The following is a 24,941-nucleotide window of genomic DNA, read 5'->3' as shown; positions in this document are numbered from 1 at the left end:
AAGAATTTGAAGGCTGCTACATATACAATCATTATCATCACAGAAGAATTATGCAGGGTAAATGCACTAGCAGATGACCTCAGTCTTCCAGTTCTGTTTAGTCTATTGTTCCTTCCTAGTGATCCAGAAAAGGTTCATTTCAAATGAATGGGACTAAAAATGAAAGAGGACAGAGACTAAGAAAGAAGAGAAAGAACTCTTCTAGAATAGATCTCTGTGAGCTTTCTCATCCTAACAGGGAAAAGTGGGAGGAAGAACGTGTCTAGCATGATCTCCACAAGGCAGACCAGAATCTCATAGAGAGAAGGGAGGTGAGGGTCTGTTCTACAGCAAGCTGTACTGAAGCTCTAGATGAGGTTGATAAAGCAGCAGAATATCCACTTACTCATGAAAACTTATATACCTATACTAAAGGCGCAGTACTTATTACTGAAAGGTGGGTCTGTGAAATAGGAAGAAATACCTTTGAAGAAAAAAGACGTAGGAAAAAAATGCACTCTAAATAAAGCTTGAACAGTCCATGCCTACCACACTGAGGTGGTTGTATCTAGGTTGGAGCATTATCACAACAAAGAGTAAAATCACAGAGCATCCTGGTCAGATCACCTCACTTCTCATGTAATGTCAGAGTGCAGTGCCCCTTCTGTAGGATGCCAGCAGGCAGCAAGTCTCACACAAACAACTAATCTGAAAACATTTCAAACCACCCAGTTTGCATCAGCTTGAGTATACATCAGCTGTAGTACATGGATAGTGTGAGAAAGGCTCTACCCCTCTCTTTCTCACCAGCCAGTAGACCATGGCACAGGCATATGAGACGTGCATATTTTGATCTCCACCACCAAATGTAATATCAGCAGCTATAATACATCTATGCATAAAGAGTAGTGTGTGTTCAAAAAAAAAAAGCCTGAATGAAATAATCGTTCCCCTACTGTTTTGCAGGGCAAGGCTTAAGGCAGGATGGACAGCCCTGTGTGAATGTACCTCAATTCATCACCATGCTCTGCAAGTACTTTACCTTTCATGCGCACTATGGCCTGGCTATGGCCTTCCCCTCTGGCATTTCTGGCATAGCAAGTGTAATTGCGTTTCAAGTCCTCTGGTGTGGCTTTTGCAACTGTTAGAGTCCTTATGATAGTTTTGTCTTCAAAACTTCTAGGAATTTCGCTGCAAGAGGAAAACTAGAGCATTACATACTTGAACACTTAGACCTTCATCCAGGTCACTGATGAGTAAATTGCACAAGACTGAACCCAGTACTGATCCTTGAGGGACACTGTTATCTGCAGGCCATCTAGACCACCAGCTGATCACAGCCCTCTGAGTTCTGCCATTCAGTCACTCATTTTTCCCCACTGCAGATGTGTTGATTTATGTTAGAAAGAAAAAAAGTTCTTGTCTACAAAGCAATAGATTCCACGAACTCAGGATTCCAACTCCACTCCACTTTCCCTGTGCAACCCTGGATAAGTCACTTTGAAGTCTCTCTCTGCCTGAACTTACTGTTATTCTCATTTTGCAGCTATTTCCTTTTGCCTTTCTATCTTCTACAATGGTTTGCAAACCAATCAGGTAGCCTTCTATATCTAATTCAGCACCCAGTAAACAAGTCTCTGAGCCTCATTTGGATTCTTCACATAATTGAATCTCTCTGCACTCCTCCTAATCAATACTACGCATAACACTATCATTTGTTTTCAGCCTCTGTCTCTTGAAACATTTTGTCATTTAAGCTATTTCACAGCATTCCTCTAAACAAATCTGTGTCTGCCTGTTTCTGAAATCTCACAGTACCATCAGCTATTTATACTGGTAGTAGAATCTGAATGGGTGATGATGAGAAATGGGAGACAAAGCTCCCACAGTCCTTTCTATAAAGCAAGGTACATGTTTAAATGACTTCTCCCTGGAGCTCACTGCAACACAGAGCAGACACACGGCTTCCTGACCGAGGGGGAAGGTGGAGATCCACACTCCCTTCCTTGCAAGAGAAAAATTAGACTAGTGTTTGGCCCCAGTATCTGCAGTAGAAATGTAAGAGCAATGGGATCTTAGGAGATCTGACACTTCTTGCCTTGAACCATCTGCCTACAGACTTCCCTCGTGATTGAAAAAGCCACATGTATGCTACAGACATTTCTAGCAGGGCTATGGTACTGCCACCTGCACCCATACCCCTTTGCAGGACCCAGGTCAGTTAGACAAACCAAGTGTTACCTTTGTGTGACTTTGGCATCCATGATGTCATCTGTGTTCTTTCCATCTACGGTCCACCACACCTCAGTCCGAGAGTCCTTCAGAAAGGTGAAAAAGACCTCACAGGGCAAAACAAGATCATCTCCTGGGAAGAAATGGCCACAGTGAAGTATTACAAAGCACAGGTAGCACCACACTGAGCTTTCCAGTGGCCCTATCAGACTAAACTCTGCCTCCCTTTAGGAAGCAAAAAGATAAACACACACTTTCAGACATTTGATGTCTGTTTAATACCCTGGACATGTTGACTTGTGACATGAATAAACAGGAAAAAAAAAATCCTGCTTTCCTAAATACTCCAGAAATTCCCTGACTGCACCAAGTGACTGAAACAGAGCTGCTCCACGCCAACCACTTCTTGGAAACCTTGGCAGTGTTAAGCATTCCAACTGCACAGGGGACAGTGACCTTAAAGAAAAGAATTTTGGTGCGGAAACAATCCTTCAGGCACTCCACTTCCCTTCCAGATCAGGCTTGGAAGCCTGAATATTGTTATGGTCTGCCCACAAGTCTCACAGAGTGTGGCAGAAGCCTGATCTTCTGAGCTCAGTAGTGCTTTAGAGTGAAGACTGCTGGTAATCATCACCATTGGCATGACATTTATTACAGCAGTGCAATGGGACACAATCCATTCAGCATAGGGAACTGCTCCAAAGAGCTATCAGTCTAAACAGATGGAGTAGAGGAAGTGGTGTAATATCCCACTACACAATACTGTAAGGCCAGCAAATGGAGAGCTGTCATTAATTAGGAAGTAACCAGAGGGAGAGGAGATGAGCAAAGAAGTGGCCAGAAGGCAGAAGCCACAAAGGCACTGAATGAGGGAGGGTTGGAACAAACCACAGCCAGGGTCAGGATTGACACAAAGTCCTACAGGAATTGCTCTAAGTAACTAAGAGCTCTCATTTCATCTGTTTCTGCAGCTGCTCCAGTTCGCTGGAGTCCTGAATATTAAAAAATAAAATAAAATCTGTGTGCACAAATTAACTTTAAAGCTATGCCCTCCTATTCTGCCATGGAGAACTAGCACCCCTAACCATCTGCCAGACAGCTTGTGGCAGCTGCTCTGCTCAGTGAAGGGAAGCACTGGGAAAGCAGAGGGAGAGGAGAGTCTCTGCCTGGCTGGCCGTGCATCCCTGTCCCCTAGGGATGGTAGGCATTGCCATTTACCTGCTTCCAGTTCGTAGACAACTTTTTCATTTGGGGAGGTGAACTGCGGTGGCAAGGCCTTGTTTGGAGATCCTGTGGGAGAGAACAGAGAAGCCCCTGCAGCTTTACTCACAATGCCCCCCTGCCCTGGTACATATGGTGCTATCTAATTTGTGATGTGATCCTAATGCAGAATTTCAAGCAAAGGGAAATCTAGTCCTAGTCCCCAAACAGTGCCAGATGCAGATTTTGAGGCTCCTTCAAAGTTTAGATATGTCTAGATTCAAGGTTCAAGCCCCCCCATATCTGAAGAGCTCCATGTCCCCTGAGACTCAGCATCTTCCATGAAGTACAACCTATACCAGAAATTTTTTTTATTTCTGTTCCTAAAAAAAAAAAAAAATAAGATGTCAACATCAACTCTCATCATAGGCATTTAGTCATGCACTTAAAGCTGTCATTGTCTTTGCACTCAGAATTTGCTCTATGCTCACTTGGTTTTTAAGCTCCATCTACAACTCACTGGCAGGTTGGCCAAACACTTGCCTATAAGTGCAGACTTGCCCATGCACTGGCATGGATAGCTGAAATCCCATCCATGAAAAATCATTCTAGCTCAGCACAAAGGCTTTGAGATTGCAGGGGGATTGGAACAAGCAGGCTATGATTGGACAATCCCATAAATAATGATGAGCAAAGGGCACTGGAGGCAAAAATGAGTGTCAGGGTTATGCACTCATGTGCCAGCAGAGGGTACCCCTGACCACCTCATGGGCTGTGTCTCATCAGCCAAAGCCTGGTTACCCTTGGTGTTCCTTTGGGGGTATTTGACATGGCAGTGAGTGGCGCTTCCAGCACAGCATGCCCTGGACAGTCAGGGAAGGCTGACCCCAGCAAGCCAAAATACAGCAGTAACAAGTCAGCTGGGTAACACAGACTGAACACAACCACAAACAGATCCCGTGACAGACTTGAGCGGTTTTCACCACTTCCGTTGTTATCCACCTGCAGCTTATACTTTTTGAAGTCATTCTTACCTACCACCTTCATCTTTACGGTTCTGGTGAGATTATATGTTCTTCCATGGTCCTTGAATGTCACAATGCAGGTGTAGTTCCCTTCATATGCGCTGCGGACAACTCCAATGACAAGCTTGGACCCTTGAGGATGTCGTTCATTGAAGCCATCCACTAACCTGCAAGACTAGAGTCAGGCAGAAAAAGCACTTGTGTTTTGGGACCCAGAAAGTTCTTGGTTTAAATCCCACTACAAATATCTGTTTTGAAACTATAAACATGATGCGAGACTTGGGTATCTGATGCAGCTCAGGCCTAAATGCCACGAACTCTGAGAATACTGGAATACAAACTGGTTTATTAACCTCGAAAAAGAGGTGATGAAGCAGATGATCCTAATAGCTTTATCCCACCTCAAACACAAACAATTTCAAAGACATATATAGCTCTGATCTAGAAGTGCATTTGCAATCAAGGTGAACACCTCTGCAAAGTGAAGTAAAAACAGACAAGGAGAAAAACGATGATGTATTCACAAACGGATACCAAGAGTAAAGGACATGTTCCCCCAGTTGATGTCAGCATCTCTAACACTTTCAGGACTAATCATGCTACCCTGACTGACATCAACTGTCGATGAGGCCCCAGAATTGGCAAATGGCAAACGAGAATCTATAATACAAAAACTTTAGTAACTCTTCTCTCTCTGCCAGGTGAGGCAGGAAACCTCAGCCAAGTACCAACCTAGACAGCCCTTTTCAGGAAGCAGTTAAGCAGATGATATCTTCATTATCATAAAACCCATAGATATGCACATTTTTAAAGAGATTATTTCTGAATGGTGCATTTCCCAATGAGATAGATCCTAATGGGGCAATTTAAGACAGGGGTCATATACCATTTTTAATGTTTTTTATTAGGCATGGGATGACTTGCTGCCTGAAAAATGATTTCCATGGGGCTTTGTGTTTCATTCTCCTAATTGATTGTTGAAATGTGAATTTCAATGAGCAGTACAAGTAAGACATTTCAACTATCAGAATGAAACTGTTCCTCTTGGCCACAAAAGCAAGCTTTTCCTGAAGGATTTCAGAGCTGGATATTCTTTAAATTTTTAATTTTTTCTTTTAAACAGCAGATATCCGTTGCCAACTTTCTTTACTATTAAATTCACTCATGTAGCGCCTTCTACCTTGAAATTTGGAAGTGCTTTACAAGCTGTTAAAGAATTCAGTAGCACAGCCCCCTGGCTAAGCATCCCCTGAGAATTCCTTACTCTCTCTTGACTAAAGACATCCATCTAAGGAAAAATACTGAAGTAAAAATTTAATACAGTTTAGCAGTAGTTATGTAGGCACGAGCCTGAGGATGGCTGGAAACAGCCTGACTATCAGAATAGAATGGAATAGGGATGTCTCCATCTTTAGAAAAGAGGTTTGCCAATTTGTGGCAAATAGCACCTGTGGTCCTTGAAGAGCCCCACTCTACAACTTCATTCCCTGACCTCATGAGATTTTGGAGGAGAGGTTTTTCTCCTTAGCTTACAAAATGTTTTTTATCCTTATTTTAGTAAAAAGGGAACAAAGTCATGATTTTGTTTACAGGAATAGCAATTTGCCTGCCATGTAGGTCAGGCATAGTACCAGCTGAAGTTCCCAAATCCCTTACTTGAGTCTTCTCCATTTATACACACAAATCAAAATATACATATATATACACACACATATACATATATAATGTCAGTGTTTGTTCTCGTATCCAAAGACAGTTTTACCCTTGAACTCAATGCAAACAAAGCTCTAACTGTAGCTTTAGTAACATTAACAGTTCAATCACTGGACAGACTGACATACAGCTCCGTGGTTCTCACCTCACACACTGCTTTTTCAGATACAACACCAAGTCCCCCCTCTGCCCAAATAATGACAAAAGTGCTTCTCACCTGGTACCACTTGATAGTTGGTGTTACACTAGCAGGGTAAAACCCATCAATGTCTGGACATACAATCTTTTCATTAGCATACTCCAGGTAGAACATCTGCTCAACAGGTTTTATTGAATGACTCACACAAGAGCCTTGGTCTTTTGGAACAACCTCCAAAGGAAAAGCAACTTTGCTGCAGTAAGTTGTGTTTCTAAGGACAGAGAAGGAGAGGGCTGATTAGACAAGACTAGCTTCCTCCTATAGCAGGGTAATGAAATAAAGATCACATCTGCAATCGTTATTGGATGCACCATTTTGATGAAGCATATACAGCCTTAGTTGACTCGTGTACATATGCGAAAGGCAGCTCCAGAGATGGCCACACCACCTCAGAAAAGCCCATAAACATGACTAATAAGCAACATACACTCTCCTGCTCATAGAGCAGATAATAGCATCAAAGACAGAATGAACATGAGATAACACAAGGAAGATCAGAAAGAGCCCCTGTGCTCAGTGCAAAGCAGCTGCTGTGTTCATTTTGTACCACACTTAGAGACACTTCTAATTTCCTAGAAGTCTGGATCTCATGAATCTTTGCCAAATTATCATGCAGTCAAAACATCACCCTTGCATCTGAAGCTATTTTTACTCTAGACATACAGATCGCTTCTTAATGGTGAGTGCCTATGGATTTTGCCATGGGCTCAGTAATAATACTTTCAGGGACACTTGTAGTTAGTAAGAAGAAGCATGTTCATTAATGCTTGCAAGGCTCCAAGCATTATTACAATGTAAATTGGCTCAGTGCTGAGTGGCCTTATAATCGTAACATTCTTTTCCCATTAAAGCTTATGTAAACACTCTTCTCTCTACAGAAAGATCCACCACTAACAGCATGGCCCTCGTGCCTCCACAAAAGTCCTGCGATTACAGAGGCTGTGCCACACAACCTACCTGAGCATGCACGTGTAATTCCCAGTGTCATTGAGGAGAGCGGGCCAGAACCAAAGGGTGTCTTTCTCCTTACTGATGCGGTTATCCGGGAGACGAAAGTTAATAGGCTCCTCCAGATCTCGGTCCTGCCCAATCCTGTACCAGATCAGGGTTAAGCCAGCAGAATGAGCTGTGCTGTAGTTGTACTTCAAGAAGGTCTCAAAAAGCGGGCATTTGATCTTGGCAGGTTCCCCATCGTAAATCTGGATCTGTTTCATGGTATCCACACCCCAGTCATCACAACGTTCTACAACCACAAAGAACAAAGTGCCTCAGCTTGCAAAGCTACAGAAGAAAAACAGTTCTGCACCCACTCCCTACATCCTTGGTCCTCCACCAAAATGAGAGGCAGAAAAATCCATTTTTTTCAGGTGAAAGCAAACTCGGCTTTCACAAAGCACATCAAGAATATAGTGTTCAGCTCTTGAGAAGCTGTAAACATCTACCTTCCTTCATACATTTCCTATACTTTCCTGATTCTCACCATGTATTGTCCTGATGGCAGATAGATATGGCAAGATACTGTTGTTACCAGGCTTCCCGGAGAGCTCCAGGAAAGCTCAACCTTAAACATTACTGCAATGGGAAGATAAGCTGTGGGTGAAAACAATCCCAGAGGTGTCTGTTTGAACAGAGGTGCCTGAACTAGAGAAAACTGAACACTGCAGACGTTAATCCTGTCCGTAGAGATAGGGAGCATTGCCCTGCAAGAGAAACCTGGACTAGGGCAGCTAGGAATGAGGACTGTCTTTTCTGTTGTGGATTTGTGTGACCCCTTTGCACGTTATGCTGAGTACAAACGCTACCAAGTGACACATAGTAACTATTGCAAAGTCTAGGAAGGGAGGGTGAGGGGGCTGGGGAGCCAGCGTTGAGGAGACAGCAGGAGGTTCACTTGGGGATCACAAAACAGCTCCCGGTGCATCCCCCAAGTACTATCCACAAGGATCAGCACAGCTCCAGGCAGACTCAGACTGACAGAAATTAAGCAGCAATAAAAAGCAGCTCTAAGGTGATTTTTTTCTTAGGGTTTTTTATTTATTGCTTCCAGTGAACAGGATCAGGACAAACAGCACACTCACCATCCATTTATCCTCCATAAGCTCCTTTTCACCATATTCCTCCCACCTAGAAGGATGCCCTGTCACAAAGAGACACAGAGCAAGCAAAACACGGTGCCAGCTAACCTGAGAACAGCTTTCACTGTCCATGCTACCAGGGCAGAGGATGCACAGCGTGCTGCCCTCGCACTCCCTGCAGCAGCCAGGAAGCATTAGATGTCAGGGCAGCCTGACATCTCAAGAGTCCTAAATGAGTCCAACAGATAGGGGTGCTGCCTGCAGCTGCCCCAGGAAAGGCATTGCAGCACACAGCATCCACCTCAGAGTCAGCACTGCAAAGCTTCTCTAGTTCACAGATATTAGAGGAACTTGGACAGAGAGGAAAAAACAGAATACAATATGCTCTTTGAGCCCAATTCTTCTGAACTGACTTCACAGGCCCAAAGCAGGATATCTGGCATTTTATCTTCCTTAAATAGACAGTGGGATGTAGCTTGGCCCCAAATTCATAGTTAATTAAAAAAAAAAAAAAAAGCAAAGAGAGGAACCTTTGAGAAGACAGCCCCACAGCGCTTTAAGGCAGCTCCGCTAACTCGTGGCTCAGTGATGGTTAGTCATGGGGAGGCAAAATCTGGGCCAATAAGAATAGAAATGTTTTCTGGCTGTTTCATACATCATGTAAATGCAAACTGCACTGCTCCTCCAGGGGTATCTGGACAAAGAACAAAACAGGCTGGCAGGAGGTGGTGAGACTAACGAGAGCCCAGGTATTAGGAAACCCAAACCCCAAGCACTGGAGAGTGCCATAACCCATCACCCCAAACACACAGGTACTTCTTTCAAAACTAAACACCAGGCAGGATCACAGCTATTGCAACCAGAGGCAAGACTCATTTTGAGAGACCAAAATGAGCATTGGAAGCCTTAGACCATGCATGGTCACCCATCTCCAGCGCAGTAGAAAACAACCTGGAAACCAACTGGAACCAGTACACTGGATCTCGCTGGTTAAGCTGCTGTTTTAGGTCAAGCTTCCACGGAGCAGTAAACAAGACAAATAAGCCTGCCACTGACTGTCTGCTAATTGCAGGACAAAGCTTTCATTACCATTCACATTTGTTTTCATACAAAAAGCCTCTCCCTTCAAAAGGAACGAGGTCTCCCTGCAGACCTGGGGCTGTACATCAGGTAACGGGGTTCTCTTTCCTGCACCTGACTTTGCAGTGTCCTCATGGGCTGCAAAATGGAAAATTGTCCTCATTACTTCAAATGGCAAGGCTGGAGAGGAAGGAAACTATATAAAAAATTACAGTACTGAAATTCGTGGAGTAAAGATCAATGAATTTTGCAATCGTGACCAGCTCTTATGTTTTGCAAGAGTTCATAAATCAGCATTGTAAAGCTACTTACCCGTTCTAACTGAATGAGTAAATGAAAATAAAATACATTGCTTTTGAGTAATGCAGGGGAAGAAAAAAATACATCATCGTATGGGCCTTGTTTTTTCAGTTGAGGGAGGAAAAAGTCTGTTGTCCTTTACTGTAAGAGTGGCACAAAGGGATTTTTGGCCAATTCAAATGACCTCAGGGATGCCATCACACCACGCAGGTCATGTTTAGGTGTGCCCTGCACCACTGCCCTCACAGAGCAGTGCCATCATGCATTGCTCACCACAGCAATGTCAAACAGCACAGGCTGAGTGAGACCTCCTTCACATGCAGACCAAGGCTACAAGTTGTGGTGCTTCACACAACTTCCCTCCTCCCTGTGCCATGCTGTCAGTAGTACTGGCATTTCCATTTTGGGGCACCATAATGTTCTGCACCCTATCCACTGTTTAACCCACAATGGAGATTCAGAACCTGTTTGCTGCTTATACAGTATGCAGATGCTTGGAGGTCAGTCAACACTGGAGGCAGCTCAAAATGTCAGGACGTCACACTGTACACCTCAGCTCTTACTGATAAATGTACATTCATACACTGATACATACACATACATATACTGATAGATCCTGACTCCAGTAATGGTATTCAAGAGGGCATCATGAAAAGAACATGCAGGAAATACACAAGAACTCAGCTCTAGTTATTGGAAGCAGCCTAAACTTGAACACTGCTCTGTCAGTTTGCACCCATTCACACTTATCCTTACTAGCTAGATCTAGGAAACGAGTTTCTTCTCTCTTAAAACATTTCCTACACTATACTAAACTGCTGGGGTTAAGAGCAGCTCCTGATTAAATCAAGTGGGAGCAGCACTCACGCTTACTTCAGAGCTTCACTTGACAAATGGAAACCCAGCAAAGTGATGGGTGCACTTGCAGGTGAATGAGAAGTTAGCTCCAAATATCTTCCTTGCTTGGGCTGTGTTTCAGCTCATGCTCATGGGATTCATCTACTGCTGTACAGCAGCTTCTCCTGTTAGAGAAACTGAGCTGTCCCATTTCTGAATCTGCTGCTTAAACATCAGGCATCCCAAAACAGACTCCTCTCCAGAAGCCAAAGAAAGCAGCTTCTCCAGATGCAAAGTAGAAAATGAAAGGAGAGAAAACTAATGATGTTGCTTGGCTGCACAGAAGTGAGCACACTTTTGGAAACCTTTCCATCCCTTAATTTACTGCAGCCATTCACTCCTTGGGAACGGAACTGAATACACCCATCTGAAATGCTCCCTTCTGAGATGCATCTGCAGCACCTATTAGAACACAAAATCAGTGCAATTATTTGGATTTTCAAGGTGACACAGACTGCTGAACATGTGGATAAAAACAAAAAATAATAAAAGGAGAGTAAAACCACACCAAGAAGTGCTATTCCTTTTCCCTGTTCAGCAGTTCCACGCAGTCATTTCAAGTATACTCACAGCACCTCCATTTAAAGGAAAATTCTCCAGCAATGAACTTTACCAGCTTCACACCACCTCCACCCCATCTCTCCCTTCCCCTTCCCTGGGGCTATGAACAAAAGGCTTCCACTAGTTATTTCTTCACAGAAGTTGTAAAGAGCCACCCTGATGACAGGGCATCCATCATGCCCGCACTAATTACTCTGCCACTTGCCAAATCAGTCTCTAATCTGCAGGAAGGGGCCAGCCCAACGTGCAGAGCAGGGCTGCCACTTGGGAGACGCTCTTCCCCTCACAGGAATAAAGGATGGGGCTGCAGCACCCCACAGCTTTCTGCCTTCTTCTGCAGTACTATCTTTAGGCAAAGCTGATCCATTCTCACCTCTGCGCATGGAGGGCAGCCAAACCAGCGGTTAGCTTGACACAAGCGTCAGCATCAATGAGGCAGAAAGCTGGTCCAGGAAAGCAATTAACTGAGAATTAATCATTGCCACCTTAAAAAAAAAAAAAAAAAAAAAACCTCCCCCACCCTCTTTCAGGCACACAGCAGTTTGCAGTGAGTGGGAAGCAGAGGAAGTCAGGCTGAATGGAGGAGCTACTCTGAGAGCACTGGCGGTGCCAGCTGTGGCCAGCTGCCACGCGTGGGAGCTCTTTCTATGCACACCCGTGCCAGGAGCACCCACATCTCCACTGGGTCTGCAGTTCTGCTTTCACACACGCATCCTGCACAAGAGCATCGCACAGCGGCACTCTCTGCTATAGAGGGTGGTTCCGCAGCTGAGAAACACAGTGGCATAGCAGGAAAGTGATTCCCACTTGGCTCGTACCCCACCTGATGGTGCAACGCAGCGGAGGGAGGGTGGCGCAGAGCACAGCAAACGACTGATCTCCCCAGGCAGATCCAAACACACTGAAATCAGTGGGAATTGGAAGGGCTCACGTTAACCACATCTCCCAGTGCTCATCTGGCACTGCTGTGGTGCCCTCATGGAAGCATCTCCAGAGGGTGCTGCGGATGGAGCAGCATCTTTCTCTGAATGGTTATCATTTCAATAGGCAGAACAGACAAGAAAGGAAAAAGGAAATAAAATAAAAAAAAAAAAAAAGAACTCCTTGGAATATACGATTCAACTTGTCCAAAAGCACTTACACAGCATGTTTCACTTTAGATTCTGAAAGCCTAGCTCAAAGAGAAGTGATCAACCCATAATGGAGCCCACTGCTCCTGACTTGGAGCATCCTGACCCAGCCATGCACAGTCTGTAACACAGAGGAGTGGCTGTTGTTTGTCTTAAATCTCCTGCACAGCAGCTCCATGCCTGCCCTACCTGTGATTAAAGCTGTGCTTACTGAACATGGCAGAGTATTTTGGTTACCTCCAGCAACTGAACACAAAAAAAACAAAGCATTTGGCTTTCTCTAGCAAGCTTGACATGTTTTCCTGGAGGAAACCCACGAGATCAAAACAATGAAGGTAGGGTATGAACTGCTTCAAAGCCTGAAGGAGAGGCAAATAGCTACTTTCCATCTCACTTCATTCAGGGAATTGCTGCGTAAAGCAGAGGAAGAGAGAGAGGAAACAGGACAGTCTGTTGCAAAGGTATCCATAGGAAAAGCAGCACAAAGAGGTGTCTGCATGTTTAGTGCCATGACAAAGCTGGATCTGAGCTGGTAGGGGCTCTTCCACATGCCTGGGACTTCAGGTCCAGGCCCAGCTCCTAGCTCTGCCATGGACTTAAGGAATTAAAGCTGTGCAGCCTCATTATAGCATTGAGCCAGGGTAAAAGATACCACACCATCAGTGCAAAAGTGACTACTGAACACCATCCCAGTGACACTCCCCAGATGAGTCCCCTCTTTTCTTCCACACATTTTGCACATCGTGCAGAATGTAAAGTGAGCCATTTGCACAAGATTTGCCCCTCACCACCCCCTGCAGCCAAGCAGAAGCAAGCTTTTCTTCACTCTCCTGACATGGCTCAGGCTGTGCAGAGGGAGGATGAAGGCTGATGCTATGTGCCCTTACCCTGCACACCTCTGTTTCACAGCATTTGTCTCCACTTCAGGGCCATGCAACCTCAGCATCACACCACTTCATGCACACAGGTACCATAAAAATCCATAACTGCAGTAACTCAAACTGGTATGCATGGTTATAAAATCACCTCCTGAATTAGGACAGCTAGAAGCTGAGATGGAAGAGTAGGAGGAAGTCAGGAAATCCCAGGAGAAGATGGTGGGAGAGGGATTTAGTCTCTTTAGAAGACAATAATGCAGTTTAATCTATTTTTCTTTTGACTCTACACACTAAAATAAGCTCCTCAGCTTCTGGGGCTGTCACAAATCATAAGGAAAATAAGGCCACTGGAACCTCATCAGTAGAATAAGAGCGATATAGTAATAATCCTGAGGAGCTGCACAGCGCTTTCCATCTTCAAAGTGTTTTACAGACAGTAATTTATTAATCTGCAAATTTCCCCTGGCCACTAGTAACTGCTCAGTGCACAAATGGGAGCTCAAGAGCTGGTGCAGCAGGGGAGCAGGAGGCAGCATCGACCTCCCAAGCCAGAACAAGGATGCTGGCTGCTCAAAGCCATGGCTGCAGGTGTCACAGCCTATGCAGGATTTGACCCCATGCTGGGCTCACCCTGCCATGCAGCCTGCCTGACAACCCTAGAGCAGCTTTTGGAGGAATTTCCTATGCAAGGGGTTGCTTCCTGGCACTGAAGGATTAAAGATGCACTCCAGTTATCTGTTAAGTCAGTATCTAACATGGGCCAGCTGTGTAGGAGAACAAAGGGGTAACATTATTTTATATTCATGCTGGCTGTTTTGCTTTTCAACTGGCTTAAAAAGAGATGTAAAATCAATGTGTATCTGCATCACAATGATGATGTCAAAGAAGTCATTACAAAACTGAAATTTGGTTTACTGGGTTTTCCCATCCTTTCTTCGGCTATCAAAACACCTGGGTCATTAAGCATCCTGCAACACAAGCACAGAGATCTAATACAAGAAAAGCAGAAGACCCTGAATAACATTGTAAAGCGTCCCAAAGATCACATTTAAGGAACTCAAACCCAGGCATTGCAGACCATACATACTTTAAAGACCAGAAGAGATGCGCCCATCATGAGCAAGCAGCAGGCTTGGGCATCCAGCTGAAGCAATAAAACCTTTCCTTCTCTTCTCAGGATGTTTCTAACCCAGACTGTGTCATTACCTTCCCTACCTTCCATTCTTCCCAAGCAGATCATGCCCTGGAACAAACCTAATCCACATCATTAGCTGGGGCTCAGCTCCATGCTAATTGAGCCTGCACAGGTGCCAAGGCATGGTTCATACCCATACACACAGAGACAGCTCTTATTCACTACAGCATCCTGAAGATGGGCACCACAGTACCTGAAAAGCTTCAGCAGAATGTACCTTAAATATTCCAGGAAGGCAGTGCCATGGTATGAGTGCCCCACCTGCAGCTATGCAGTGCTTGGATACCAGCTCATGTTCCCTCTTGAAATTCTACTACTCTGGCCCCAAGAATAAAACAGCTCAAATGCTGTACTGTTACCAGAGTACATCCAGCCTCCCACAGACTATTTGTGGCTTTGCAAGGGTGAAATGGGCTTCAGCCTCAAGCCACATAGCATAACAGAGGGCTGCCCTCCATCCAAACAGTGAGTCCTGCAAGCCCAATAGCAGAAGCAGTGCACATTTTGACAGCCCAAAGTGGTTTAAGACAAAGTGGCAAAGAAGAAGGGGACTCTGCACCATTTGCAGACCTCCAGAAAATTAAACATGAACACTATGGTGGATTTGCGGAAGGAATGTGCTTTAACTGGACATGTTCCCATGCATCACCCTTTGACCCTTACGTCCTTGTAACACTCTACAAGGGCTCTAACCCTACTGACGACTGCAGCTGACCCAGGCCTGTAGTTCTAAGGCAAGCCAGAGAGAAAAGCCTTCAGCCTCTGCACGGCAGTACCTACTATGAAATCATCCCTAATCATTCAGGAATGTACAAGATTATAATCATCCAATAACTGTTTATCAGCTCAGGGTGTTTTATCTGCTCCTTTGCCAGTGCTGCAGTGGGACAAGCGCTCCCAGGAGACCCATTAAAACCCCAGGGTTCTTTCTGAACCTTGTTCCCTCAAAGCCACGGCTTGTTCCTTCTCCCCTCCCTCCCCCTTGCCTTCTGCAGATCGTGCTGTCTCCTTCCTCCCCCGAGGAGGAAGCCCAGAGCTGAGGCACACACAATCTGCCTCTTCACCAGCGCCTGGCTGACTGCGTGCCAGGGGAGCCGCGAGCATGACAGCATATTTCCTGTCAGGAAAGTGACTCAGTGAGACGGCTGCAAGAGCTCCTCTTACCCAAGAAGTTCCCCTTTCCCCTCACGTTGCTGAGGCATGAGTCAGAAGCTGAGAGCCAGAACTTCAGCCCCCTCCAGAGCCACGCAGGAACAGCAAATTTTAGGTTCGAACCCAGGTCCTGCCTGTATCTCAGTGACAAGGTGCTGTCACATGCCTGGTTTTGTCCCTTCCAGACTGGGAATGACAATGCTGACCAAGCAGAGGGCTCAGATTTGCAAAGCACCGTTACTCGGAGGCTGGGCTGGCTGCTGTTTGCTTACGTACCCATTTATGCTACACTCACAGCCACTGCGTGTGAGCCTTACACAACCCCTGCAGCCAACCCATGTGTATGTGCACTTTGCCAAAGCACTCTACACACAGCCATTTCACCTAGGAACCACACAAACACTCCAAAGGGCTGCAGCCAGCTTTCCTACACCACCCTCAGCCCTGCAAACAAGCCATGTAAGCACTCACCGGAGCCGCTGCCCAGGGGCACCGCACACAGCCACAGCATCACCAGCAGCACAGCACCGACCATCTTCATCCTGCAAAGCACACCAAGGGCTCTGGTTATTTCACAACATTTCAACTCTGCAGGCATTTAAAAAAAAAAATTAAAAAAAAATCTGAGCATGTGTGTTTATTCTTCCACCCACTCATAGATCTTTTAGTTCTTGTACTTTTTGTTGTTCATGTTTGTTTTTCTATATTTTGTTAAGAAATTCATAGCAGTGTTGTCCTGCCTGCAGGCAGCCCAGGAGGTGACAGTTCAGAAGAGGACTCCAAGCTCACTAATTCAAGTCACTGGAACAGAGCACGAGCCGTAAGTTTGCTGTTGCCTGATACACACAGCAGGGTATAAATCTTAAGCTTTGACTCCAAAAACAGAGGTCCTATGCTGAGACCTCATTCTGCCAGTGCACATGCTCACTGTTCAGAGAAAGCACAGGAAGTGCTGAAGTACGTTTGCACCAAACACAGCTCTATGCAGCCAACGCCTACACCATACCAGCTGCACAGCCCCAGCCCTGAAGGGAGCCCCCAGGATGAGGCTGCACATAATTCCCCATCCAATGCTTCCTGGGTACGAGCAATGAGTCCCAGACTCAACGTGTGGTTCAGCAGTGACCTGAACCAACATTTGTGCTTGTAGTGCAGCACCCAAAGGCAAGCAGAAAATCCCCAGCTTTCCAGCTCCTGCTGCAGAGTACAGTTCCCTGTAATTTGAGATAAACGTATGCTGCCAATTCCACTTGCCACGTGCTCTGGAATTTGGCATTCAGCTCTCGGAGCTGCTCACTCATTAGAATTAAAGCTTCCCTGCGTTTCTAGAGATGCAACTTAAGCTGCTACTCATGAAAGATGACGTACTAGATGCTCTCGTTAGTGGAGCGAAGTACCACTGGATTACAAAGGGACAGTACATGGTTAAAAGGATGAACCTGAAACAGCTAAGCTCAGTCAGGCAGTGCAGTAATGAGCACAGTGCCACTGACAGAATCATGCTCCTGACAGGGAACCAGCTGCAAGGTGTGAAGCCACCCTTAAACATGTTCCTCACAAGCCTTTGTATACCACACACATTATGGAGAAGGACCTCAAGCAGAGGCAGAGAGCAGCTAAGATCGCACAGATTGCTCGTACTAACAAGAATGGAGTGTGTAGACCACTCAAAGCTCAGCAGCAGTTATTTAATCCTTCCTTTCCAACGAATTAAAAAATCATTTGTACAATTTTCCCCTGGGTTGGGCTTATCTCTAAGAGACAAAGGGAATCTGAAGCAAGCCTACATTTCCCCACTCAGCAGGCTGCACTTGAACTCTATAGGTAGCAGGGATGGAAGCAGCAGGGATGGAAGCAGCAGGGATGGAAGCAGCAGGGATGGAAGCAGCAGGGAGCTGGTCATCCTCTTCTTCCTTCATCCAAACTCAACTGGCCTTCACTGCTGCCACCTATAACCACCAACACATAGGAAGCATCCATAGGGAGGAATGAAGACAAAGGGCATCCATCCTTTGGAAGACTCTAGAAAAGATAAAACATCTTTCTGTTGTCAGACTGGGGAGAAAGAACCAGTGTGCTGCACCTTTGGTGGTATTTCAGTAACTTTTGGGAATTGAGATGCTGAAACAGAGGCAGTAAAGACTGGGAGGGGAGGGGAAATAATTTCCTTAACAGATATCTCATGGTTCATTCTCCATTTGCCATTAGATTAATGAACAGTGTGTCCTAACTTAACCTTCTTTTCCACTTTTTCCATCCTTCTTTTTGTACAAATGTGTCTGAACTCAGCCCTGACTTTGGAGTTCCTCTCATTTACATCAAGGCCATTCACGTGGCCTGAGGCCAAAATAAACTCCATTTCACTCAGTGATACCCAAGCTCTGTGGTGAGCTAATATTTACCTCCATTAACTGCTCCAAAGAGTACACTCCTTTCAGCGGTCTCAGAACCAGTGGGGCTTCATTCCCCCAGGCAAGATACCGAAAATCCCCACATTGTGGGGGCAGTTCTTGGTTCTTGCTCTATCCAGCTATAAACATCAGGATTTACTTCTGGTTCAGACCAGCCTCTCCAGAGCAGATCGTCTCAGTGAGGAGAAATACAGAGCTTGTCAGATCACAGTCGTTCCCCTATTAGTGATTCCCCTATTAGTGAAAGGGGCTCCTTGGCTTCTCTGACAGCTCTCAAGGGTGGGAAGGGCAGCAGAAGGGGCTGAGATCCCTCAATGCCACCAGCACTGTGATGCTGCAATACAGATAGGCCAAAAATCTGTGATTTGCCCCAAAAACGTGTTCCCAGGACAGTCCTGTGGTCACATTTCCCCAGAAGGATGCGACTCCGTCAGCGTCACCAGGAAAAAGAACATTGCAGCCATTCTGTTGCAGATGGAGGTGGGTTTTGTAACACTGGAAGAACATGATGCCACAGCACGATAACTCACCCGCTCTTACCGGGAACAGAAGAGAGTTTTCTCTGCCTTTTCCAGCAACCTGCTTTTTTGTTTCATGACACCAGAGAACATGTTGTAGTTCTGCCAGTACATGACACAATCGCTGCCCAGTTAACTGGCTGCAACATCGTCATCTCTGGCTGCAATCAGAAGAGTCAGAGGCTGGAGAGAGCAAAGCCCAACCTGCATAGGAAAGGCTCCCCCAGCCACATCTACCTATCGAGGCCACAGACCCTCCCCCAGTCAGCAGAGAAACCACACACAAAGCAAATGCCAAACACAGCCAGGAAAAAATCAGTGAGCAGAGGAGCACATGGCTCAGAGATCACACACAAGCAGACAGCAGGTAATCAGAGCTGCCAGGAGAAGGCTGGAGATCTCAGATACATCGCCAAGCGATCCAGGAGCTTCTCAGGAGACCAATACACTCTGAAGTATTCTTAATGCCTCCATAAATTAACATTTTAATAATAATCCATAGAGCAATTGGGGAAAACAAGTCATCACTGCCATTAATAGAGCTCTTAAGGCACTTACTTGATGTTTTCATTTTGTTTTGGGTTTGTTTTCTTTTTGTCTCTGATCACTTTCTTCATCCAACTTTCACCTCGCATTTACCAGAGAGCAAAGAAAGGAGTGAGGGGAACGCAGACATGGCAAGGTCTCCTGTTCCCAATGGTTGAGGTGGTGGAAAGATTTAGGTTGCTTTTGATACTGGCTAAGAACAGGCCGGATGACACAGAAAACATGGCTATTTCCATACAAGGAATCTTTGGTTCAAATAACCTTCCTATTACCCTTAGCAGCATGGACTCGGTAAAACCCCAGTGCTTTCCAAGAAATTACAAAAGAAACAAGATCGGTATCAAACAATTAATTAAGAGAGCTGCTCTCAAAGCAGCCGCTGTACACCCATTCTCAAAGACAACTGTACTAATCCTACAGAACAATGTCACAATTCACAAGAAACTGCCTTTGTCCCTTCAAACCACGGGCACCTGGAGAGCTCTGACAGGTTTTCCGCTGCTCACCAGAGTCACATTTCTGCATGCAGAACAAAGGCGCCCTTCAAAACGTCTTCACTAAGTGCTCTGGCTGAAAGGGCATTTAAAATAAAGCAGTCGCAGGAAGAGGAAAGCATAAAGCCTGCTCTGGCTATTTGAATGGGGTTATATATTATTTTCTGCAGGAAATTTTTTGTTAAGCCCCTCTAAGTCAGAGGGATTCGAGAGCACAGGGCTGGCTCTAAGAAAACAGATGCTGACACAGGAAGACATTGGCTGACACTGACTTTGGAGACGCTTTGCTTCTGAACTACATACGCATGGGACAGGAAAGATTCTGGTCAGATGCTACCAGGGCTTCAAAGCATGCACAGCAAGAGCTCTGCTTACTCTGCTAGCAGGCAAGTTGAGTGTGCAGTGATTTGCTGCAAAACCAGGCAGTACACAGGAGAGAGGCACAGCTCCTCTGTTCCTTGGTACCATGTGCTCTTGGTTGCTGCATCCCCACACTGTGCTGGAAAAGGCAGCTTGACACACTTGCTGAGGGAGATAATGCATCGCCAAAGCATATTTAAAGAATCCCAAAGGCAGACAAAGGGCAGTCAGAGAAAAGCAATGAGAAAAAAAAAAAGAAACAACCACTAAGTGGGAAAAGGCCCTTCAGCCTTCCAGGAAACACTCTTGCTTTTCAGACCATGCAGGACCAAATCAAATAATAGGAGGAATTACTGTAGCATAAATCTTGGTGCCACTTAGCTGAGACTCACACAGCTTCCGCTGCCCCCAGCACTCCTCCTGGGGCTACTGGGGCACTGAGCATCACTTTTGCTGCACCTCTGCCCCTGCCCAGAGCAAAGCTTCCCCTGCTGTGGATCTGCCAATCCTTGTGGAAATTCCTCCCAAGAATGCAACATGGCACTGAACTTCAGCCAGCTTCCAGCCCCAGCTGGGAACACTACATCAAGGTGATGACCAGCAGGTCTGTCAGACACCTGCTGCTCATATCCCACCTGGGATTCCAGATAGCCACATCCTCATAAGTCATGCTGTGCTGTTACTCACAGGAGCCTCATGTGACTTCTTCCAGTGACGTCATGGGGCTGCAATGCAGGGCAGCCAGCACAATGGTGAATTATTAGAGATACTAGGAAAAATTTCTTCCCAGAAAGAATGGTCAGGCACAGGCTGCCCAGGGAGGTGGTGGAGTCACCGTGCCTGGAGGTGTTCAAGAAGTGTGGAGATGTGGCACTGAGGGATGTGGTCAGTGGGTATGGTGGGCATGGGTTGGCAATTGGACTAGATGGTCTTAGAGATCTTAGAGAATGGTCTTAGAGAATCTTAGGATTCCAGAGTTCTAAGCTGGAGCTTCCTACCAAAAGCCAAGTGGGAGGCATCCAAGGGGAAGGTCAGGTTTTGTTTTCTCCTGCACATCATCCTCATGCCCTTCTGTTTGAGAAGACACAGACCTTTCAGAGGTTCAGCTTGCTTTTACGTATAACCCTTGAAGAAAGATGTAGCCTCAGGAAGTGTCTAAAGAGAAGAAAGCTTCTGCTTTTACTGACGATAAACACACTTGCCTAGGGATTAAATGGAAAACAGGGGTGCATGACTCTAAGGGTCACAGAAGGATGGAGAATGACCAGAGAACCTGTGAACTCTTATTGACATATAGCTACCTGGAGTCCTTTTGGCTCAAGAGAGTTAAAGTCAACAGGCACATTTCTGAGGAAGTGGCTATTTTTCCTCACTTAAGAGAAAAAAGGGAAAAGAAAGTGACCTACAGAAGCGGAGTGGAAGGGGCTTGAAGGTCCATCTGAGGAAAGGCAGTGAGCCCTCTTTTCAGTCCTCACAGAGTCCTCTCAGGGCTCAGTAAAGCAGAAATGTTGCAGATTCTGCGCGCTGCTCTGCTGGAGCTCAGGCTGCTACCAATCAGACTCTGGCAGCTGCTTAGCAGGCAGAGCACACCATACCTCATACATTTAAAATAAACCAGCTCAACAACCCGTCACCTCTCTGAAATACATGCACACCTGGACAAGGCAAACAGCTGTGACTGTCACCCAGAGATACGTGCAGGAAGCCGAAGATGGACAAGCAGAGCCGTGGCTATGAAATCAAACAGCACACATTACTAGTGCATGCATGCAGGCAATGGAACAGTTCAAACACCAACATACAAGAGCACTTCTGTGCTCAAGCAAGAGGTATCCAGCCAAGATATTCTATTTTTTAAAGTCTAAAAAGCCAGGGAATGAAAAAGCTTCCGACAGAGCTTCAAAGAGAGCTGAGACCTTCCGTGAAGCCAGACACAATGCTTCTATTTTGGATGGCAGTATTACTGTGAAAGAAGAGTGCTGAGAAATACCCTTGGACTGCCCCAGCAGAAAATAAACCAGCAAAAAAGTCTTTGTATAGAATAAAAACAGAAAACTTCAACCAACATGGCTTACAGACCTGAAGGAGCTTATGGAATCCAGAGTGAATTTCATCCCTCATTGGAAAGGCCCTCACAGACTCTCAAATAGGATCTGGAGAAATCTGAGAATTAACGTTAAGTTTATACATTCTTCCCTGTCACTTTTTTAATGGCTTTTAGATGTAGGCAGCTCCACTGCCTTTCCTAAGAGGATATCCCTCTCTCCACATAGATACAGCAGCACAACCACATCACGTAACAGAGTGCACTATAAGAATCCCAAGCTCATCCAATCCAAAACCCAGAGTACAGCCCAGACTTGGGCAGGGTCAGCATCTGGACTGACTGCCTCCCACAGGAACAGGCTAGGTCTCCTGGACTCAAAGCAGCTTTCCCAGGCAGACCATGTCCTAAGCACAGTAAGTGCTTCCACACAGCCCCTCCACAACAGGCACTGCACAGACTCTGCTGAGCACTTACTGCATCAAACTCTCAATATAAAAAAAAAAAATGCTCTCTCCCTAAGTTCAAGCGCTTACTGCTAAACACATATTGGCTTTCACTTTGTCTTATTCTCCTATATTGCTCATTAGTCTGGGATGGCTGTTCTGCTCCAGCCTCCTTTGCATCTCATTGCCACACACAGCAAAGGCCCCAGCACCTTACAGCACAGCATCACACTGCCTGGCTTCCCTTCCCAAGTGCCCTTTTATTGGGCAATCACTGCATAACTCCCTTGCAGTTTGCAATGCCTCAACGCTGCAGACAGGCTTACCCATGCTGCTGCCAGAAAAAAGATCTGATCTCTACCTACACCACTAGGAAAGGCTTTCCTCAGGTGACCGCAGTTATCTAGGGATGAGCAAGATGTTCAAGGGTAAAAGCAAGCCAGCTGAGCTTTTCTTTTACAAATTGAGGCCACGCATTATTTCCACACCTGGCATTTCTATTAATCAGGTTAATTTAATCACATTTAGCCTTATAAGGGAAAAAAAAAACAAAACAAAGCCACAAACAAGAAGAAGAATGAAGATCCTTAATTCCCTCCCCAGCTCATACAGGCTGGTCAGGAGTGTGCTTGATACATCAGTCTGCAGCAGACCTTAAAGCAACAGCAAAATGAACAGCAAAGGAACTGAAAACTTGGTAGCACCCCACTTACAGCCCCCCCAGGCCTCCGCCTTCCCACCACCCACTTATCCTCCTGGCAATGAGCAGAGCAGCTTGCTTCTCCATTCCTGCATTGCTGCGTTCTGCAAAGCAATGAAACAAACCTCATACAGGCAGAAACAAAGGAGCAGAAGAGAAACAGAATGGGACAACCCTCCTCATTTCCCATGTATCACATTTGCAGCTTAGGCCTCTAACTGCAGTTTCTACAAACAAGAACGTGCTCCTCTGCAGGGGTCTTGCTTGGGTTCTGCCTGCACAGATTCCCTTGGACACAGTTCTCTGTTCAAACCTTCAAACAACAGCATGGTGCATTTCTACATCCACAAGCCTCCTCCGAGGTGTGCTCTGTGACCCACAGCGCCCACACAGCAGGAAGGCTGCAAGGGATCTGAGGGCAGCAGGAAGCTGCAGGTGTCATCAGTATTAATTATTTGTGGAGAGGGTGATGGATCTCCTGAGGGGCAGCGAATTCCAGCTGTGTGACAAACAAAAGGCAATATATGCACTGCTGACATTTCTAAAGGCTACAAAGGAGCAGCAACAAGAGGAAATACCTCTATATGTTAGAACTCTGCTGCAAAGGGACAAGAATCTGAGAACTTTCCAACATATTCTTGGTGCCCTGAAAGTCTCAGAGCTGTACTGACTCCAGTCCTGGGCTGGATCATCTCTGCAAGGAAGTGATTGCTGAGTGCCCTTGGAAAGCTGGGTTGGGTTTTCCTCTCACTCTTTGACACTTGTTGACATTACAGTCATAAAATCATTAGAGTCACTGAGGTTGGAAAAGACACTAAGATCATGTAGCCCAACCATCACACCATGCCCACTAACCGTGTCCCTCAGTGCCACACCTCCACATTTCTTGAATGCCTCCAGAGATGGTGACTCCACCACCTCCCTGGGTGCACCTGGTAGGTAAGGAAAAAAAGGCTTACAAAGGGGAAAACAACCCCAAAAGTATCCACAACCTGGTCCACTCAATGGAACCAACTTGCCAGGGAGGCTCTTCCTCCCATTATCTGGATCCTCCTGGTTAATAAGGGCTGGGAGGTGGCTGTGCTCAGAGAAGGGGGAGGAAAAGTTATTTCTCAACACAACCAATACCAATTTGTATTAGTGCATTTGTACAGCTCTCTCTTTCAGAGTAAATATTTTGTACAGATTACCAGAGTTTGAATCAACAAGTTTGTGCAGTGGGGCCCTGGATGTTACTGTGCTGGGATGGCAGATTTTCCTTCTGTTTTTTGGTTAGGTTTGCTTTTTGTAGCAGCTTGCTGCGGAGAAAAAATACAACCAGAATTTGGGGTTCCTGCCCCAGGAACTGTGCTCCTCTTTGTCCCCATGGCTGAAGTATTTTAAGCAGTCTATTAGTTTAGTGCACCAATATGAGTTTCTGGTTAATCTACACGGAACCTACAGAGGCATCCATCACCAGCTGAAGTATGTGAAAAACTGCAGAGCCTCCCTGATAACCAGGCACAGACAGCATACAAATGACTGTCCCCTGAACCAAACACATTAGCAGAGGCTCCCGAAATCCATGCCTCTGTTTCCCCAGCCACATTTATAACAGCTTCTCCCCTGCCTGCGCCACAGTTGTGCATCTTAATGTCCCTAAAAAGCTTAGAGATGCTGAGATGAAAGATGACTTGAGTGCAAAGTAATGATTAACTCCCCAAGCTCAGAAGCCACCGGAGCTGATAGGGATAAATGTACCAAGTACCCACCACAGAAATCTTGAGTTTGAGTCTGTCTTAAATAGTAAGTAGTTAAGCAGCAGTT

At 45.7% G+C, this 24,941-nt stretch overlaps 1 protein-coding gene across 1 annotated transcript in view; it reads right to left on the bottom strand.

The window, feature by feature from the left end:
• The window catches only part of LOC125697777 (interleukin 1 receptor accessory protein), a 41,245-nt gene that overhangs the window by 11,127 nt on the left and 5,177 nt on the right, over positions 1–24,941 (bottom strand). Inside the window, 7 exon segments of the mRNA XM_048955370.1 lie at positions 1,022–1,170; positions 2,221–2,344; positions 3,430–3,501; positions 4,446–4,611; positions 6,367–6,559; positions 7,306–7,591; positions 16,088–16,158. Coding sequence (XP_048811327.1) covers positions 1,022–1,170; positions 2,221–2,344; positions 3,430–3,501; positions 4,446–4,611; positions 6,367–6,559; positions 7,306–7,591; positions 16,088–16,158 — 1,061 coding nt within the window.

Source organism: Lagopus muta, chromosome 9 (assembly GCF_023343835.1).
Source record: "Lagopus muta isolate bLagMut1 chromosome 9, bLagMut1 primary, whole genome shotgun sequence".
NCBI classification, from domain to species: Eukaryota; Metazoa; Chordata; class Aves; order Galliformes; family Phasianidae; genus Lagopus; species Lagopus muta.
Note: the sequence above shows the minus strand (reverse complement) of the source record. Positions and strands in the feature narration are given on the sequence as shown.